Here is a 21,792-nt window from a genome sequence, read left to right as displayed (position 1 = left end):
ATAAACACCATCATACACGCTAGAGCCCCTTCCACGAGAAGACTCTATGCGTCAAAATGGTTTGTGTTCTCAAAATGGTGCACCGACAGAGACCTGGACCCGCGGACATGTGGGGTGTCAGTCGCTGCTCAGTATTTCTACAAGAGCTGCTGGATAAGGGCAGATCCCCATCCACGCTCAAAGTGTATGTGGCGGCCGTTGCGGCGTTCGCTGAACCCCTGCACAGCCAGTCATGGGGTAAAAGCGAGCTGGTCATCCGGCTTCCTCAGGGGAGCTAGAAGGATGAACCCCCGCGCCCCCATCGGTTCCTATCTGGGATCTTTCTATAGTTCTCGAAACTATGAAAGCCCCCTTTCGAACCACTTCAATCCGTGGATTTGAAATACCTTTCACTCAAAACCGTTTTCTGACTGCCCTGTCATCAGTCAAACGTGTGGGAGACCTTCACGCGCTGTCTGTCAGCGCTGCGTGTCTTGAGTTTGGACCAAGTGACTCCAAGGTCATTTTAAAGCCTAGACACGGCTATGTTCCCAAGGTGATCGGTACTCCTTTCAGAGCACAGGTCATTTCCCTATCGGCGCTGCCAGCACCGGATAGCGAACGCGACGCCAATCTCCTTTGCCCGGTCAGAGCACTGAGATTGTATACTGCGCGCTCCGCTGCTTTCAGGCGCTCCGAGCAGCTTTTCGTTTCGTTCGGAGGGCGCACCAAAGGTCTCGCCGCCTCGAAACAGACACTATCTAGATGGATAGTGGATGCTATTGCTGCTGCATACGCGTCAAAAGACCTGCCATGCCCGTTGGGCATTAGGGCTCACTCCACTAGAGGCATGGTATCCTCGTGGGCATGGTCCAGCGGAATTTCCATTCACGACATATGTGTGGCAGCGGGATGGACTTCCCCCTCCACCTTTGTCAGATTTTACAATATGGAAGTGCCCGCTCTGCAGGCAAAACTACTAGCGGTTTAATACGCTACAGCTCCCTGGTGAGCTGCACTGATGGGACACATTCCACACAGACCGGCACCGCCGCTCTGTCGTTCCCATCCTACTATGTGCTTATGTATTACACAATCAATGACCCGCATTCTTGCCGGCCAAATATTATTTCCCCACTCATAAGGGCTCCCCGGGTCCCCCTTAATTCCCTGGGGCTCATACAGTGGATGCTTGGCGCGCACGGCGTTGACAATGGGTTCCGTAGCGTAAGCTAGCTTACGCATATACGAGAGAACCTCTCGTAAGAGAACGTATCGGTTACCTAACGTAACCTCGGTTCTCTCTAGATGAGGGAACGAGTATTGCGTAGCCGGCCGTGCTTCAGCGCCACGGCGACTTTTCGCTTCAGTCAATGAAAACCAGGGTTCCAGCCTACGAACTACGCTTATATGCACTCTAGTCACGCCCATTTTGGCGGGCTTTGATGCAGTGAGCGCGCGGACGCCTCTCATTGGATGCGAGTTCGCCCAAGCTCGTCTATAGGCTGCAGCAGTTGCCGCAGAGCAACCTATGAGCTCGCTAGCTAGCTCGCTCAAGGTCTGCAGCTGCCGCACTGCGTTGACAATGGATACAAAAATTAAGGATAATTTTTTGGCTTCAATATCTCAGAAAAGATGAATCTTTCCCGTAGCGTAAGCTAGCTTACGCAATACTCGTTCCCTCATCTAGAGAGAACCGAGGTTACGTTAGGTAACCGATACGTTTTGTCGGGTAAAACCCCACGAACCACCTGGATGATGACATCTGCTTTGGAAAGCGTTGCGGAAGACTGGACTGGTCTGCCACCTTCAGCCCAGTTTGAGGCTGATGCCCAGATGGCCGACATGCTTGCCCGGGCTGCCGTGAGCGTGGGGCTGGACTGTAACCCTCAATCCTCACCTGAACCCTCATGGCTAGATGATTGGTTCCTCGGGTCAGGGCACCGTTCACAACCCCCCACCTTCTCTATCTTCCAGGAAGTGCACGTTGAGCTGATGAAGTCGTGGACGACACCTTTTACTGCCCGAATCTGACCTACTTGCTCGTCTGCTCTCACTACCCTATATGGCGGAGTGGCCCACGGGTACACGGAGGTCCCCCAGGTGGACAAAGCGGTTTAGGTGCACCTGTGCCCGCAGAGCGTGGCCACCTGGCAAGATCGCCTGACACTCCCCTCCAAGGCCTGCAGGACAACATCGTCCCTAACAGCAAAAGCCTATGGTGCCACTGGACAGGCCGCCTCCGCCCTGCATGCCATGCAAGTTTACCAGGCCAAGGCGCTAAAAGATCTGCACTTGGGTAGTCCTGATCCTGATGGGCTGCAGGAACTGAGCTCAGCACCTGACCTTGCCCTCTGGGCCACGAAGGTCACAGCACGAGCACGCCGACAGGTGATGGCCACCCTCAACCCGGGCCCAGCTGAAGTCAGCAGTGACTGGAGTAGCTGTGAGCCAATCATATCCCGGGCAGCCTCAACACAACAGTGGATGTCACGACAGGCCATGCTCAGCGGAGAGTGGAGGCTCCACTCCCACGTGGCCAAGCTGATTTGGGACCAATTCGGCAAAGCACAGGTAGACCTGTTTGCTTCCCAGGAAAACTCCCACTGCCCACTCTGGTACTCCCTGTCGGAGGCTCCCCTCAGGACAGACGTGCTGGCACACAGCTGGCCCCGGGGGCTGCGCAAATATGCATTTCCCCCAGTGAGCCTACTTGCACAGGTGCTGTGCAAGGTCAGGGAGGACTAAGAACAGGTCCTCATAGTGGTCCCCCACTGGCCCACTCGGACTTGGCTCTCAGACCTTACGCTCCTCACGACAGCACCTCCCTGGAAAGGGGAGGAAGGACCTCCTTACTCAGGGATGGGGCACCCTCTGGCATCCGCACCCAGACCTCTGGAACCTCCACGTCTTGCGGGTCCAAGCATGCTCTATGAGGAGCGTGGCATTCTCGTGGGCACTGGCCAACAGCGCCTCTCTAGCAGACATTGGCAGAGCAGTAGGCTGGACAACACCCATCAACCTCTGAGGGTTGAGACGGTCTTGGCCCGTGTTTCTTCAGGTCCGAGCACGTAGAACTCAGTAATACGGGACAGCTGACTGGGTGTACCGCTTGTGAATAGCACCTTTCCCCTCTTCCGAGGCGAACCCATGTGCTTTTACCCCCAGGTGATTCCACAAAAGCTTGCGCTCCCTGGATGTCTTTCCTCCACAGCCCTCTGGCTCATGAATTCGGCTGAGGAATTCCAGACCAGACCCACTACGGGTACTAATTACTCTGTACTGGAGTAGGTGCTCCACAGGTATCGGTCATCAAGATTACCCCCTGTGTTGTATTTTCCGCAGTGCGGTCCCCTGTCGGTGGATCTGCATCTCCCTTGGGCAGCTCCCTGGTCCCCCTGAAAGAATAGGATCAGAAAAGAACACCTTCCCCGATGCATGTTAAAGCGTTAGATGGCCCTATGGTAAACATAGAGAGAAAAAGGCCTCGGCTGGTGCGGCCTGCTTCCATGCTAAGCACGTCGTTTGTTCCCCCCCTCAAGAGAAGAGGGATGCCGGGAACCTAAAAAGTGTATGACGTTTTTATGGGGCTTTGGGGAAGGTTAGGTGCAGCCTGGTGCGGGCTGCTCCTTTGGCAAGCGACAGCTTACTTGCACCCACATCAGCAGTTCACATAACGTTCAGTGTTGTGGCATTATTGGATAGGGACCCTTAGTGTCACTTCCCCAACACAACGTCGAGTGAGTGACAGAAGGGGAACGTCTAGGTTACTGTAGTAACCCCCGTTCTCTGATGGAGGGAACAAGACGTTGTGTCCCTCTTGCCACAGCACTGTAATGGCCGTACCTTATTCTCGGCTCCTCAGTGCAATACCTGACTAAACAGATGCACGATTCCCTCCTTTTATACCCTTATGCCCGGGGGAGAGACATGCAAATTCTGTTCGCCAATTCTCATTGGCCTTTTCTCAAAGCTCAGAGGCAACTGAGGCTCTCAAGAGAGACCCCTAGTGTCACTTCACCAACACAACGTCTCGTTCCCTCTATCAGGGAATGGGGGATACAACAGTAACCTAGACTTTTTAGGGTGAACTATTCCAATCATTTTCAGTCACCATTCACCTTCATTGTATGAAAAAACAAAAAAGGTGATTGAGGCTAACATAATCTAACATCTCCTTTTTTGTTCCACATAATATAGCAAGTTATACAACATGAAGGCGAGTAATTTAAAACAGAATTTTCATTTTTGCGTGAACTATGACTTAAAATTTGTTTAGTTTACATCCATTTATAACACAGCACCACTATTTTTAATAAAACTTTTTTTTTTTTTTCTTAAGTTTACATAAGTTTTCATCTTCATAATAGTTTTTAGTTAACAATAATAGCATTGGGTTAAGATATCATACAGTTTGTTTAGTAGGCTTTACTGTCTTAAGCAGACAGTAGTTTTTGGCCCAAAGGAATTTTTTGTTTTGTATTGTATTGCATTGCATTGTATTGCACTGTATTGTTTTAATTTGCTTTTAATAAAAAATGCATTGTACCCATACTAAGGCCCATATATTTAAAGTGCCTCACTCCAACACACACACACACACACACACACAGAGAGAGAGAGAGGGAGAGAGAGAGAGAAACACACTCTTTGTGCCAGTCGTAGATCTGATGAATATTCCCAAACACTATTTTGTCTTTTCCCTTCATGTCTTCTGGAACTCCTTTTGCATTCATAGTGGCCATGTAACCCTGCAAGAAACAGAACATGATAAACCTCCACAGTTCATGACCTAGTAGAGCACTCAATTGTAATTAAACTACAGCATTTCATCTGTGACAATTAAACACCATTTTAAAATGTAGCTCATCTTTCTCTTTTCCAGATTTTCTAAATCCTTCCATCATTAATTTGACACACAATGTGATCAGTATTACAGCTGAGAGGAATTCAGGTCAGCTGATACATCAAATCTAATTCTGCAGTGATTGAATGCTCTCAAATGCAGTCTAATTGTTCTAAGATTACAGGAAATGTATACCATTCCATGACAGCACTGATCCATCTGTGATTCGCTAATAGATATTTTCAAAGCCACTGCACCCAATACATTTCCCGTTTCATAAAATTATTCCCAGTAATGTAACTGCCATATAGCTCACCTCCACAATAAGTCCTAGATCAGCTACATAAAGCTTCTCTGTCTCTATAAGTTCCTTCAGAACATACCTAAAGAGAGAAGAGAGAGGTCATTATTGGTTTTATCATGTTATTGGTACTATAACAATATTTACAGCTTAAAACACAAGGCGAATGTTTAATATAGTAATATAATTTTAGCAGAGTTCTGACTGAACCGATTTATTAATATTCTGGGACCTTTTTTGTACAAGATGAAGGGCCTTTTTATAGAAATGAGTAAAGATGGCATGAATGTTCTCTACTTAATAAAACATGAATGTTCTCTACTAAAGCAATATATAACAAGCAAGGTGTGGTTGTGTTGAATATCATCACAGCTGTGATTTGGCTGTAATTCATTGAACTATGTAATAAGTTAATATTGAGTATTTTAATAGACATAATATAGCCAGGTATTTTGTCTATTTTTGCTCCATTAATGAAAATAGTTCTGAAAGTACCCAAAGCAGAATTGTGAAGCATCCCAGTGCACTCTTGGTATGCTCATTGTCCAATCAGATTAGAGGACAGGAACTAACTGTAGTATAGTGGTGAACCTCTATCTACTCTAATTTAACCTCATTAAAACGTAATAGCACATTAAAATACGAGCATTAAAAACTTCTAAATTAAGCACTCATTTAATGTTACATAAGTGATCTATAACAAGAATTTCCTCAATGTTACATAAAGGATTAAACTAGAAATGTCAAGATCTCTTCGACTTCACACACACATGCTTTTTTCTAAGGCACTCCTCCGATCCTCTTCACTGTCTATGGTGCCTGATGATTGGCTGGAATTGTCATCCATCAACATGGAGTCATCAGCCTGTAGGATGGTGCACTGGGTGATCTGCAGGCACAGAGGAGATAAGTGTGAATAAGAGAAGAGACATAATGCTGAAATGCTATTCAAGCTTGGTATGGCTGCAGGGAGAGAGAGAAATAATAGAGAAGGTAAGTGAGAAAGTGGGGTGGGAAGATATGAGCTGGTGTAATAGCTGAGGTTGCCTAGGTGACAGTAAAGGAGCATGCTGGGTCTGTTGGTGACAGTGATTAAATCATAACAGGAAATCAGTGCTTGCCAAAAATTATGACACCAACACTAAGGCAAAGTAGATGATCTAGACTGAATGTCAAAGCCACTGACCCCACAAAGTCATCACATTCTCACAGAAAATCATGTCAATTGCTTTGGTTGATATAGGCTATTGTTTTAGCTGAGGATAGATGTGCATACAGTTCAGCTGGTCGTGCAGTGTTCTGAGACAGAAAGAGGAAGTTTGAAGACGTCCTGTCTTTGTTAATGTGTTTGTTAACTTCATCAGATGTAAAACTAGGACATAAACTACCAGCCTAATCTCTTGAACTGTGGCCGCATTTTTGCAAAATGACATAACGCGGTTAATTACACGTATAACAGCAGTTCCAAGGTGAAATGTCCACTGTGTGGCTTTAAAAGTGAGTGAAATTTTCACCCAAACAGATGAGGTTTTTAAATCAAATTTTAAATCAACAAAACCTACCTCTTGACCTTAAACCTTACATCTAAACCTAACTGATAGAGTAATAAAAGCATGTGTGAAATGAAAAACGCAATTGCTGAATCATTTTGTGGTGCTTCTCTGACACTTTCGGCTCATGTGTCCAGTCATGTGTCTGTGCTTATCAGGTCTCATACAATGGAACTTTAAATCTTAAATATAATGCTCTATCAGTTGAACTACAGAGCAATTTGATTGCTCTTGAACAAGCTTGAATATGTAGTTGGTTATGTAATGCAATAATTAAAATGTATTGTAGCCAGGTCAATAGGGGGAACTGTGCTGAGTACTCGCAGACGTATATAAACTACTTTTATATACGTCACTTTCTGTGGGTAGAATGGTTGCAGTGCCTGAATTGTTTGGTGTGCAGGTGGTTATCGGACGCTGGAAGAACAAGTTTTAGTAGGTCTCTTTTAAATGGGTGTTATGATCTTAGGAGCAGAGTAGTTGTAGTGCTCACATTCATAGTGTTTAGAATGATAAAAACAATGTATTTATGCTGGCCTACGTAGTGTTGGCCAAAAGCCAATGACTCTATAGCGCGTTATATGTAGGCTTTATACAAATAATATGGGATAATGCCAGTTGTTCCATCCTAAAAAGCAATCACAAACACTATGAATTTGAGCACTATAACCACTCTGCTCCTTAGATCATAACAGAGACCTACCAAAACTTTTTCTTCCAGCGACCGACAACCACCTGCAGGCCAAACAATTCAGGCACTGCAACCATTCAATTGACAGAAAGTGAAGTATATAAAACCAGGTCACACCCGCTGCAGGTACTACCACATTGCCCCCTATTGACTTGGCTACAGTATCTTCTGATAAGTCATGCAGTTTAGTAAAATTTTGTTGCCCTATTTTAAGAGTATTAGTGCTAAGCGCAAAGCTATGTGATATGCCATATGCACAAAGTCAATGGTAATGGCCATTACATTTTTATATTTTCGTACAAGCATGCGCCAAGTCTAGGCGCAAGTAGTTTGGCTAAATTGCACGTGCAATGCGCAAATGGGCTGGGTCAAGTGTTATTTAATTCTGAGGTCCTTCTGTAGTTATTGCACTGTCTGCTTCCAATTATATAGTCCATTCCCTGTCAAGCACCAGGGATATAAACCGATACAGCACATTTAAAAGAAGTTGGTAGTGTAAATGGACTATATGCAATGAATTAGAAGATTAGAAATATGGACTTGTGATCTTCTGTGCATTAACTGCATCCTTGTTTAATGTCTGGCTTATTTCTGACAGTGACACACTCCTTTTATAAACATGGAAAATGTGGTTCTCACCAGGATTTGGATGTATGCTCCATGAAGTTATAGAGAATGTAAGTATTATTAATCGTGTTGATCAAGTGACACACAAATCATGGCTTGTTTTAACAGTGATTTGGCCTTTCAGGTTAGGCTGTGGACTTTTGCAAGCACTTCACTTCGGTCAATTTTGCTTTAAAATAAAATTCATTTATTGAAACACAAACCAATATTTTCAAATTACACTTCAAATTAAATGAAAATATAATCATAATAACGAAGTGGTAAAAAAATCCTATATAACAACCTCCAGTAAAATTCTAACATTTTACCCTCCCCAACTGGCCTCATTTGCAGTGATTTAAAAGTTGGTGAAAAAATATTAATACAAATTAGATAATAAATACAATTGTAAATATAAACATAATAATAGTAAGAATTGAAAAATTAACCATAACCTCTAGAAGGTTTTACTCAAATCTCAAAGTTTTGTTTCATAAAACGGCTACAACAGTGAAAATACAGTGGAACATTAAATTATGTCCCTGATAATTAGAGTTTGGATATTAGCTTTATTACCATCTGCTTGTGGAATCTCCAAACTGCAAATGCAGGAACTGAGTTTAGACTAAACGGATAAAATGAGCAAATTACGCTTTGCTGTACATCATTAATATACAATGTATCAACAGTTTGCGTGCATACACCCACAGACAGTGCAAAAAATCCCACCCACGCCCAATTGTGCTTTGCGCTGGCATGAAAATTGTGCTAAGAATTAGCTCTCTCACAAAAATTAGATAAGTCATTGCACATGGTTGTTGCATTGCACCTAGCGCAGTCACGAAAATAGTGTACTTGTCATAAGATAGCATTGTGTGAGGAACAGATGAAAAAGTAATTGTTTATGAACAGATAATCTGTTTTATTTTGTGTGAAATTTAATTAAAGTCATTGTTATAGTGCCTCTAGTGTTCATTCTTCCAAGAAAATGCTGCAATGAGCCATGAAAAAATATTAATGTGATTCTATGAGACCAGGTTGCATTAACTGACTGCTCTGTGTGACATACAATAGGAAGAATCAGTGCTATGGACAAAAACAGTGGTCACTTTGAAAAGGTAATAAATGAGAGAGGAATCGGTAAGGGCAGAGGCCACAATTAATAATCTGCAAAGAGAAACTTCCACTTGTTTTTGCCTAAAATCTTGCAGTGAGCCTATGTATGTGAGCTTCATTAGAAATTCTCGTTTTTTTTTTTTTCCTCAGTATTTTATACAACTCTACAAATTAACAAAAAATCAATTACTGCCATTTATAGCATATCCCTACCTCTTAAATGCATTAAAGGCCAGATAAGATCTGCCCTTTAGTCAAAGCTGTTTAGCTGCTTACTAACGTCACTTTTGGAGCATCATTGCCATGTCTACAGGACCCACAATCTCTACTTCTCTCATAAACACACTTACAAAACCTGACAAGAATATTTCCAGGTCATATATCACCCCAAAATCAAAAGACAAAAGTAGATAGAAGACATTATATTTACCTTTAATTTAAATGAAAATGAGGCCTATTTAAGACCATTTAGAGTTTCTCTGCATTGTGACTATTTTCATTATCATTAAGCCCCCTAAAATCAGTTTGTCCTAATTTTTTTAAAATTTACTTGTTCATTGAACTGTTGTATATAAGTAATATCACACTCGCAATTGTGCTCTATGGCCCTACATCAGCACTGCTGTAATTGCCTGCGGCCAAATCACAGCAGTGCTGATGTAGGGCCATATCGTTCTCTTGCTCGTGTGATATTGCTTAAATATATTTCTTGGATTTTTTTTTTGTCCTTCCAAAGTTCCACGTGGTAACTAATACAGAATGTCAATTATTTCTCACATTAAGACCCCCAAATGAAAACATACTAAACAAAATGTATCTCGATGCTGTTGCGGCAGGTAAAATTTGACAGAGACAAAGATTAATTTGATATAGTTCACTATGCTGCATTGTTTGTCAGAAATATTCAATGAAAAAAGTAAATAATTCCATTGTCATAGGGACAAACATATTTGTAATAAATACAATGCACAATACATTTACATGGTCAGTATGAACTATTTATGTTCGGTCAATTTTCTCATTTCACCCGCCATCGACCGTTGTTGCCAAAAGTTAATTTTGGACCCTGGTTGTACTTCACACATTGGCGATGCGTGCCGCCATGCCTGTCTGAGTGTTAAATTACTCTGTTGTGTTGTGTTTTGGTGCAGGGCAGTGTTTGTGTGTTTTAGAGCAGTGTGAGCAATCCTGCTTGGCTCGCAGGTCTGCTCAGATCATTTCCAGATGTGCTTTGGCACAAATCTGCAGAAGAGCTCCCTCTCTCTTTCACTTTCACTTCTTTTTTTTATCTGCATGGCTTGTTTTTACCCAGAAACACAATGTTTTTGCTTAGACCTTTAATAAAGAGCTTTGATCATGCTGGTTGCTTTTTTTCTACAGGAAAAAATATAACTCTATAACTCTATGGTTATATCATCAGTGGTTTGTTTCTCAAACTGCTGTGTCAAACCTCCATTTGTGAGCGTAATAAAACCAAACAGCCAGTTTGATAAACATGTGCTTCAATCTCCCGGCCAAGAGATCCTCCGGATCAGAGGAGTTCTTGCATATTCATTTAGGAATTTTCCATTAGCCAATGAATAACAAACTCTCATTGGATCCCCACAGCAAATCTCTCTGTGTCAGGTACAAAGAGAAGTGTCAGTGTGCTGAATCAGAGACAGAGGCATGTCCACAATGTACAGCTCAATCTCCATGAATAGAGACCGGAAGTTGCAGAGTAATGCATAACACTGAAATAAGAACATGAAGCCAACCATTAAGTAATTGAGCCCAGTATACATTGCAATATACACTCAGTGACCACTTCACTAGGTACGCCTGTACACATACTTCTTCGTGCGGTTATCTTATCAGCCAGTCATGTGGCAGCAGTGTAGTACATAAAATCATGCAGATACGACCCAGAAGCTTCAGTTAATGTTCACATCAACCATCAGAATGGGTAAAAAATGTGATTTCAACCATGACATGAATTTTGGTGCCAGACAGGCTGGTTTTAGTATTTCTGTAACTGCTGATCTCCTGGGATATTCATGCACAACAGTCTCTAGTATTTTCGGAAAGTTGAGTCTACAGGCTTACAGTGGGAATAGGCTCACCAAAACTGGACAGTTAAAGACTGGAAAAACATAGCCTGGTCTGATGAATCTAGATTTCTGCTTTGGTACACAGTTGGTAGGCCCACTGCAGCCTCAGCTTTCTGTTCTTGATTGACAGAAGTGGAACCCGACATGGTCATCTGCTGTTGTAGCCCATCCGTCTCAAGGTCCAACATGTTGTGAGATGCTATTCTGCTCACTACAATTGAACAGAGGGGTTGTCTGAACTACCGTTGCCTTTCTGTCAGCTCAAACCAGTCTGGCCACTCTCCATTGACCTCTCATCAACAAGGCATTTCCATCTGCAGAACTGCTGCTCACTGGATGTTTTTTTGTTTTTGGCACCATTCTGAGTAAATTCTAGAGAATGTTGTTTATGAAAATCTCAGGAGATCAGCAGTTACTGTCATGGGTTTTTGTCTGGTGGGACTGTGACATCATCACCGCATGTTCTGGTTTGTGTTTCGTGTCCTGTCTTTGTGAGTGCACGGGTCCGGGTGTGAGTCACCGCCGTGCTCTTCGGTAATGTCAGGGCCCTGTCACTTTGTCAGGTTGAGGTTTTGTCTGACAGAACCATGACATCATCATCCCATGTCTTGTGTTTCGTGTACGTTCTTTGTGTGAGCGCACACGTCCGATTGTTAGTTACCTCTGTGCACTCATCAGTGTTTCTTTTTTCATGTCCGGAGCATGGTGTCTGGATCCTGACTTCCTGTATGGTTTGGTTTCGGTTTGTATTGGGATCCGGAAAGTCATGCTCCATGTTCTATTTGTTTTGTTCTAATTGTGTTGACGTTTCTTCCTCATGTGTTTCAGGTGCCACTGGCACGTGGAATCAGCATTTCTATGGGAACCCTGATTGATTCCATGGGAACGCTGATAATGCCAACTTTCAGCTGGCGAGCGGCATCTGTCCCTTGTTTGTTCCTGCTTATTTAGATCCCCTTGTGTGTAGTGTCCTTTACTGGATTGTTGAATGTAGTTTAGTGTTGAATGAATGTAGTATGTTGTAGTGTATAGTGTGTTATTATTATAGAAAGCTGTTTTCTGTGAAGTAACTTACCTCACTTTCTCTGCATAGTTGGTCCTGTCTTGTGTATCTGCCCGTGTGTCGGGTGTGTGGTTGCCTTCCAGTTTGTCGTGCATGTTCTCTGTGCTCACAAATCTTCAACGGATGATTCCTCATAACTCTGCTGAAGTTATTATTTTTGAACTGTAAATAAATCCTTTAAACTGTTCTTCTGCTTTTGGATCTCTTTGTCTCACTCCCATTTTCTGACAGTTAAAGAACCAGCCCGTCTGACACCAAAAATCAGTATCACAGTCGAAATAACTGAGATCAATTTTTTTTCCCCATTCTGACGGTTGATGTGAACATTACCTGAAGCTTCTGACCCATATCTGCATGATGGTATGCACCCCTCTGCTGCCACACAATTAGCTGATTAGATAATCGTATGACTAAGTGTGAACTGGTGTACCATATTAAACGGGTCACTGAGTGTATATCTTTTGTTTTCTCTAACAAATATCTGGAATCTTTCATTAACATTCATAAATCAAGTAAAATTTATCTGAGAAACAAAAAATATTTAAGATACTAATTTAATGTATTTTAAATGCACAGGTTTTCTGTCTTGTTCAATTGTCAGATGTTGGTAGACCACAAAACTCTCCAAATATTTTGAGGAATGAGATGGAGACACACACCGATCATGCTGGGGCACAGACTTCTTGCTGTCAGGATGAATAATGGAATAAATGACAGGCAGAAGGCTTTTGTGGTCAGAACATTATCTAGATTAAATGGTCTTTATTTCTAAGGACTACTCAAGTTTTGCAACCTTAGTGTCCATACAGATAAGTGCAAAAAGTCTACCGGGAGTATTCTAGAAGTAAAGCAGGGTTAATTCTGACCTCAATTGCTCCTCTCCATTCTTTATTAAACACATTTCCTCTATGAACTAAAAGCTGAAGTGTGTTATTTTTTATGTTAAAATACTTTTGCTATCCCAGCAACAAGAGTATAAGTATGCCATTTGTATGTAAATTTCCTCCTGAAAAGTGCAAAAATTGGAGCTCTGTCGAGTACCCAGACCAGATCCGGCTCAACTAATGGCATGAGTTGGGGACAGGACTATCTGTTTGTCTGACTAATGGCAGATAGGGGAATCGATTGGGAAACCTGTTTGAAAACAGTAATTATTTTTGCAATTCCATTTGATGACACTAGTTGCACAGAAATTACACAATTTAAACTTGTAAATACTGTATCAAATGTCCCTGCATAGGCCGACACTGTGATTTGGATCACTTGCATATCTAGACCTAATGTTCTTTGTGCTCATGTAATGTTTCTGCACTAAATGTTTCCTCTAAAATAAATGTATCTCTAATTTTAATCACAGTGCTTGAAATCTCAAACTCATTTCTTTGTTGTTTTGCTTTAAAGTTGCACCTCTGTTTTTTTATGAAATGGATGATAACTCGGATGTCTGCTGCTAGACTGAATGATACAGTGTCTAACTATAAATCTATATATATATATATATATATATATATATATATATATATATATATATATATATATATAATGTATGTATATGTATATAGAATGAAAATGTATTAAATACATTGAAGAATAAATATTTAAGGTTCTGCACTCCTAGGTCGCTAATAAAATGCATGCAAATTCTCCTTTGTATTAAAGGTCAGATTTTCCTTGCTTTCCTTGCTGTTTGAAACATTTTCAAATCATGCTGGATAACAAGGATAAACAGGTTTTGCCCAAACGTGTGGAATCCATGTTAGCTTGAGCGCATTCTGTCATTAAAGCAAAGGGGAACATACCAAGTAGTAAGAAATTCTGGAATTCATGTAAATTTTTCAATTAAAATGTTTACTCAAATTGTTATGCTGATAATATCACTTGTAATGAAAAAGTTTGTATTAAATTTAAAAAGAATGCAAAATAGAAGTATTTTCACAAGGCAAAACAGTCGTAAGCATGTAGCTAGGAGTGTGTATGATCAATGTGGAACAGAGCCTGGCAACTAATGACCCATCACCCTCTTCACCATCTGGCTTCTCTCTCACACAGCATGGATACAACCACATCAACTTCCCTGTGCAAACTGACAGAAAGCCCTTAAACTGCTTAAAATCTTCACTTAGTCTCTGTTACTCTGTATTGTAGTCTCAGCATCAAATGGCATGCCCACGGCCTGTCTGATACATAGCGCACCCAAAAATGGCAAACGTTTTCCCAAAACGTCAAGCTCCAATCTGGCTGGGTCAGCACAATTTCTGGGAGTCAGGGTGCATAGGTTTTTATCAGTCCACCGAGAAACAATGGGCCCCTTTACATGCACACCAATACACTGATTACTCCCAAAAATCTGCTTTTTTTTAAAAAATCCGCCAAAGCAAGAAATTTGCGTTTACATGACAGCTGTTAAGTTGTTCACAATTGACATAAAAATGGCATAATGGGCAAAAATCTACCATGTTGATTGGTTTATTCTTATGCCATTTATGACCTTACACCAATAAAGGAAAGCCGTTTAATGAGTTTACATGAAGACATGCTTTGTTGGCTCATTAAGTATAATCATGTAAGAAAGTGCATTTAAATGCACTCAATGTTGTGTTTATAATTTCTATGGCTGCTACAATGAATGCTTCTGAGGAAGAACTAGTTGCTGGATGTGCCAAAGTTTGTGAGGGATATACAGTATTTGAAAGATATTCAAGAGTTTTGTTTGAGACTCTTAATAGCAAGTCAATTAGATATTGATCACTTCAGTATGTTCTGCCTTGCTCCAGGTTTCAGATTCACCTAACTGTCCTTTTTTTAAAAAGTTACAGTGGTTGGTCACTTTACATATCAGTCAGATGGCCCCTTTCTGTTGAATTGGACAGTTCATGGATAGAATAAGCTGCAATGTGCCTTGTGTTGCTGGAGAAGAAATCCTGATAGTGTGGACTGTGAGACTCTGATTTGCTTGACTGACCTGTGTTTGTCCTAGTGCTGTAGATCCCTGTGGAGAGTCAGACTGGTAGCTGTGAGACTGCAAGATACCTGGATCACAGTTGCCTGGAGCAGAAAAACCATCTCTCCACTCCTGTAAACACAAAATACAACATCAAAACAGACAAGAACCGTATTCCTCATAGCTCACTCACTGTCTGTGGCAGCGGGGGCATGGTCGAGCATCCATCTGGAGAAACAGACGGATGCTTATTGCTCAACAACTGCCGGCAGCTAACCTCCTGGCTTATGAGGAACTGAAGAAGTCCATTCTGCAGCGGGTTGGCCACAGTCCAGAGCAGTACCGCCAGCTCTGGATTAATGGGCTTCATGGAAAGGAGGAGGCGAGAACTGGCTTGAGAATATAAATAATATTTAAATGAAGAACTTAACCAAAAAGACAAACACACAAAGGTGTGGGACAGCTGTGCGTAAATCTCTCTCTCTCTCTCTCTCTCTCTCTCTCTCTCTCTCTCTCTCTCTCTCTCTCTCTCTCTCTCTCTCACCGGACTGCTCGTTGTGTGGCTGCTTTTATGCCACTCTCCCCATGCTCACTGGAATTAGAAACTGGTGTTAGGCATAATTTAGCTCAAGTGTAAGCGCACTTACCACGTTCTCTTTCTCCGGACGGGCGCTTGACCACACCCCCGCTGCCACACAGGGGAATTCGCCTGTGGGAATTTGCACCGGGAGATAAGGTACTCGTATTACTCCCCACATCAAGCTCCAAATTACTTGCCAATTGGCAAGGACCCTTTGATGTCACACAACAAGTGGGGATCTTGATTATGAGGTAAAGCAAACCGATAGAGGGGGCGCACATTAAATATATCACCTTAACCTCCTGAAATTGTAGAGGGAGGGGGTCCCTGTGACGTTGGCTATGGTGTTCAGGTAAGTGTGGAGCTTGGGCCGGAAGTGAATACAAAACCTAATCATATCACCCCCGGTCACTTGCGGAGACCAACTCTCACCGTATAAAGTGGCAGAGCTTGTCAAATTGCAACAGGAATTTGCAGACGTGTTCTCCCATCTATCGGGTCGTATGAACCTCATCCAGCACCACATCGAGACTGAGCCAGGAGTGGTGGTATGTAGCCATCCCTACCGTTTGCCTGAGCACAAAAGGAAAATAGTTCGGGAAGAATTGGATGCAATGGTCAATATGAGGGTAATAGAGGAATCCCACAGTGATTGTTCTAGCGCGGTTGCTCTAGTTCCTAAGAGTGACGGTCTGTAGGGTTCTGTGTGGATTATAGAAAACTCAATGCTGTGTCTTGATGAGTTGCTTGATCGGTTAGGCACTGTGTGATTTTATTCAACATTTTATTTGACAAAGGGTTATTGGCTCTGGCCACGTTTCAGCGCCTCATAAACCGAATCCTCAGACCGCATTCGGCTTACAATGCTGCCTATTTAGATGACATCATCATTTATAGTAATGATTGGCAGTGACATATGCAGTTCTGAGGACGCTGCAACAGGTGGGGCTCACAGCAAACCCCAAGAAGTGCGCAGTTGGGCGGGTGGAGGTACGGTATCTACAGTTCCACTTGGGCCACGGCCAGCTAGGTCCCCAAATTGACAAGACTGCGGCGATTGTGACCTGCCTGGGACCCAAGACCAAAAAGGGGCTGGGACAGTTCCTGGGGCTGGCTGGCTATTACAAGAGGTTTGTGCCTTATTCGGATATCACCAGCCCGCTAACTGATCTCACTAAAAAGGGGGCTCCAGACCCGGTCCAGTGGATGGAGCAGTGCCAACAGGCGTTTAAGCAGATTATAGCCACACTTTGCGTGCGCTTTTACATGTACCTAATTTCTCTCTCCCTTTCCTATTGCAGACGGTTGCTTCATACAGAGGGCTAGGGGCCGTACTATCGCAGGTGGTGGAGGGGGAGGAGCGCCCGGTGCTGTGCATCAGCTGCAAGCTCTCCTTGAGGAAAACAAAGTACAGTACCGTGGAAAAGGATTGTCTGGCCATCAAGTAACTAAGGCCCACCCCAGCAACTACCTGCTGGGCCTGACCTGTGTTTGTCCTAGTGCTGTAGATCCCTGTGGAGAGTCAGACTGGTAGCTGTGAGATTCTGCAAAAAGGTGGGGGGTAGACAGGCTGGATGGTCCCTGAGTTGGGATATGTTGCAGTGGGGTCGTAGTCAAGCGTCCATCCAGAGAGAAAGAAAGCAGTAAGGGCACTTACACCTGAGCTAGATTATGACTTATACTTGTCTCTAATTCCAGTGAGCATAGGGAGAGCGGCATATAAATGGCCACGCCACTAGCAGAGAGGCAAAGAGAGTCTGGCACAAGGGAGTCTACGGTACTCATGGAAGCTGATGTGTTTATGTTTGTGAAGCTAATGTGTTTATGTTCATGGAGCTAATGAGTTTGAGTGCCTACGTGCCTCTGAGACTGTTGAGTTTGTGAAGATGTAAAGCACTGAAGTGGCCGATTAAAGCCTTATCTGAGTCTGGAAAAACCCGCTTCCCTGTGTTCTCCTTCCTTTCTGTTTGTGGAGTCCTTCACACTCCAGTAGTCCTTTTTATTCATTAACATCAATACTCAGGTCAAAATAAAGCAGACCCATAATTTCTCTCTCTGTGTGACTGTGACGAGCAGGTGTGTTAGAGGGTCATAGCGATTAAAGGTCGGGACGGGCAGTCAGCACGCAGTTCATTTGGACAAAGGCAAAGCACAGAGCTCGAGTGAGCAGTTGGCTGCACAGTGTGGTGCAATTCACACTGTCTTGTGAAACCAGAGTGAGTGAAGACATGAGAGACCTGTACTGTGGTGAAACCTGATGTTGTCTGTGAGAGAATTCACAGGCAATGAAAGTTTGTTGATATGTAGTTTGTGAAAAATAACAGTATCACAGTAACAGTATTATTCCTACATTCTAATCATATACAGACACAAACTGATGTTAAGTGCATGATCCTTAATATAGTATATATATATATATATATATATATATATATATATATATATATACATATATATATATAAAAATAAGTACACCCCTCACATTTTTGTAAATATTTGATTATATCTTTTCATGTGACAACACTGAAGAAATTACACTTTGCTATGAAAGTAGTGAATGTACAGCTTGTATAACAGTGTACAGTTGCTGTCCCCTCAAAATAACTCAACACAGCCATTAATGTCTAAACCGCTGGCAACAAAAGTGAGTACACCCCTAAGTGAAACTTTCCAAATTGGGCCCAATTAGCCATTTTCCCTCCCCGGTGTCATGTGACTCGTTAGTGTTGCAAGGTCTCAGGTGTGAATGGGGAGCAGGTGTGTTAAATTTGGTGTCATCGCTCTCACACTCCCTCATACTGGTCACTGGAAGTTCAACATGGCACCTCATGGCAAAGACCTCTCTGAGGATCTGAAAAAAAGAATTGTTGCTCTACATAAAGATGGCCTAGGCTATAAGAAGATACAGCCAAGACCATACAGTGGTTTAACAGGACAGGTTCCACTCAGAACATGCCTCGCCATGGTCGACCAAAGAAGTTGAGTGCACGTGCTCAGCGTCATATCCAGAGGTTGTCTTTGGGAAATAGACGTATGAGTGCTGCCAGCATTGCTGCAGAGGTTGAAGGGGTGGGGGGTCAGCCTGTCAGTGCTCAGACCATACGCCGCACACTGCATCAAATTGGTCTGCATGGCTGTCTTCCCAGAAGGAAGCCTCTTCTAAAGATGATGCAAAAGAAAGCCTGCAAAACAGATTGCTGAAGACAAGCAGACTAAGGACATGCATTACAGGAACCATGTCCTGTCGTCTGATGAGACCAAGATAAACTTATTTGGTTCAGATGGTGTCAAGCATGTGTGGGGAACCAGGTGAGGAGTACAAAGACAAGTGTGTCTTGCCTATATTAGGAGGGATGTGCAGCCTTGAGTGGCTTATTTCTTCAATAAATTGCCGGCAACATGACACTCAGTGAACAATAAATAAGTGTATTAATAATAAAAATTGCAGTAAACAATTGTTCCTACAAGTAATATAGTATATTAGCCTAACTGTGGGCTGTTTATGGTAGCCAAGCAACGTGGCAACTTGGCACATTAATATAGAGTTTGAAGGTGACACATGCAATCAGGTTTTAGAGTCAAGACTATATATTTAATAAAAATCTTTTAAGAAATAGTAGTATTCAAGAGACATTTTCAATTGTTTTTGTATGCTTCAGTGATGATATCAAATTGCAATACCATGGTACTTTGATATACCAAGGTTTGCTTGATTACCATATTCATATACAATGGTGTTAAAAGGTGAACTCCGTATTTTTTATTCAAGCCGTCTCAGACCTACACTAAAACCTAGGACATGGATGCAGCATCATTCAAATGCAAACGTTTGCAGTTACCAATGTTACTGTAGAAATATATAGACAGTCAGCCGTGATTAATTTAATCCATGACTGAAAGTGTCCAATAACATGGCAGTTACTAAGATTAAGAGAGCAGTATTTGGCTGGTCATGTGATCTTAACATGGCAGCCCCCATGAGGGTACCCTATGCATGTAGAATAAAACAGCTTTTATAAGGTTACTTATAAGACTGGAGTCTTCATCTCATGTGAGTGCTCTTCACATGTTCCGAAATTACAACTCATTTCTTAAGTAGTACAACTTTTTAAATTAGGAAAATATTACTGAGTGCACATTTAAATGGTATTGTAGTGCTACTGGTTCACTCAATGTCAACTCAACCAGAGGTCCCAAGCTCAAAATTCTTTGATCAGTTTTTGACCAATTGACTTCAACAAAGTTGAAATAACCCTACTGTACTTCAGAGAATACCATTATTGGCATTACCATCAATGTAGTCTCCCAGAAACATTTGAATACTATGATAACACATTATGTGGATTTTTAAAGCAAATCCACATAAAAACCTTTTCCTCACCAGCTCTTTATCTATTACTGGCAGGATGGTGAATTGCTCATCTGTTGTTTGTGGGTTGCCCAGGTCTTGGCTGCTCATGGTGGGTTGCTGTGGGGTTTTGCCCTCCAGTCTGCAGACCTGCCGCTCCCCCTTGGTCACTCCAGATGCCCCGGTGCTCAGTTTACGCACCGGATTGGTCAGCCACTTCTTCAGGGTGCTGACAGAGCGACGGGAGCCGGGGGAGTTTGGGGCCGAACTACCCGATGCCTGGGGAGGCAGAGAGGCCACCGAGGTGGAGATACTGCCCTCACTGCCAGCGGCTGAGTATGAGTCTGCACAGATAGAGAGAGGAAAGGAAAAGATGGAAGGGGAGAGAAAGAGAGGAAAGAGGGATTCATTTAACAATAACCATCTGAGATTACAGTCAAGTAGGAAAACTAAATAAAGCTGTCTCATATATAAACACACACTGCACAAATACACACATGTACATAGATCCACAAACAAAATCTTCTACAGTAAACATGGGCAGTACAGGGGGCACTTGTATTGTGGGGAACAACAGAGCTTTTCTTCTGAAAATTTTTAATTTGTGTTCAGCAGAAGAAAGAAAGTCATACACATCTGGGATGGCATGAGGGTGAGTAAATGATGAGACAATTTTCACTTTTGGGTGAACTATTCCTTTAACCTTGGTCTATGTTAATTTACAATGAAATGAAAGTACAATTGTTAATTGTTAGTTAATATTGGTTGATAATCCATGAACTAACGTTAAAATATACAACTTTTAATGATAAAAATGTTTTACAAAAATGTACATTAACCAAGAGCAATCAGTGCTCTAAATGTATTGGTAATTTAGGCAATTAATGTTAATGAGGAACAAACTTTATTATAAAGTTTCAATATTAATTTTAAAATGTTAAAATCATCAGTTGTATTTGTTAACATTAAATACCTATGTGATTTAACAATGAAAAATACTGTTAATTTCAGTTAATCAGTTAATGTAATTTTAGTGCTATTTAACCATTTAAATAATTGTATTTAGTTAGGTCTATTTTTTTTAATCAGCCAATCAATTTGACCATTTGGAATCCTTCAGGGATCACGAATGATCCATGGACCACAGTTTGAGAACCACTTCTCTAGATTTTGCAGAGACACTGTAAGCATCTGTGTGTTTGTAAATTACATGTGTACACAGGTCCCCTGCATTCCAGTTAATGTTAATCACACGAGGGCCCATCAAACTGGTTCAGTGTAGACTTAGCTGCACTGGTTAGCCAAGCTGCCATGTGACCCTGGGGACATAAATAAAGTCCCCGCCCCAAACTTGAGGCTCGGTCTGAGACTGCCTTGCTGGTGTCACAGGGACCCTGGGAAAGGGGTCACCAAATAATTATTTTTCTTTCTCCACATTTTGCCTCCTCCCCTCCCCTGACTTTCTTCCTTACTAAGAACAGTGGCTGAGGTTATCAGCAGCAGCAAGGACAGTCTTCAGCCTGTCTAATCCAGCCCCTTTTTGACCCCCTGATTCAGCCCAACACAGCCTGACAGCATGGCACAAACACGCACACATAATGTCTGCCCAGAGGCATGCAGTGCTTTGCCCACTGCCCAGATGTCAAAGCTGTGTAGTACCCACTGTATACCATGCCTTGGT

At 42.4% G+C, this 21,792-nt stretch overlaps 1 protein-coding gene across 2 annotated transcripts in view; it reads right to left on the bottom strand.

The window, feature by feature from the left end:
• Window positions 1–21,792, bottom strand: part of arhgef25a (Rho guanine nucleotide exchange factor (GEF) 25a) — a 122,373-nt gene that overhangs the window by 27,152 nt on the left and 73,429 nt on the right. For both annotated transcript variants that reach the window (XM_052105664.1, XM_052105665.1), the window contains 5 exons: window positions 20,145–20,455; window positions 15,205–15,315; window positions 5,897–6,015; window positions 5,142–5,208; window positions 4,627–4,730 (listed from right to left, as the gene is read on the bottom strand). In XM_052105664.1, the coding sequence (XP_051961624.1) occupies window positions 4,627–4,730; window positions 5,142–5,208; window positions 5,897–6,015; window positions 15,205–15,315; window positions 20,145–20,455 (712 nt within the window). The remainder of the gene's footprint in view (window positions 1–4,626; window positions 4,731–5,141; window positions 5,209–5,896; window positions 6,016–15,204; window positions 15,316–20,144; window positions 20,456–21,792) is intronic.

The sequence above is a fragment of the Xyrauchen texanus genome, chromosome 35, assembly GCF_025860055.1.
Source record: "Xyrauchen texanus isolate HMW12.3.18 chromosome 35, RBS_HiC_50CHRs, whole genome shotgun sequence".
In the NCBI taxonomy this organism is placed as follows: domain Eukaryota; kingdom Metazoa; phylum Chordata; class Actinopteri; order Cypriniformes; family Catostomidae; genus Xyrauchen; species Xyrauchen texanus.
The sequence above is the reverse complement of the archived record's forward strand: the minus strand, read 5'-3'. Positions and strand labels throughout refer to the sequence as shown.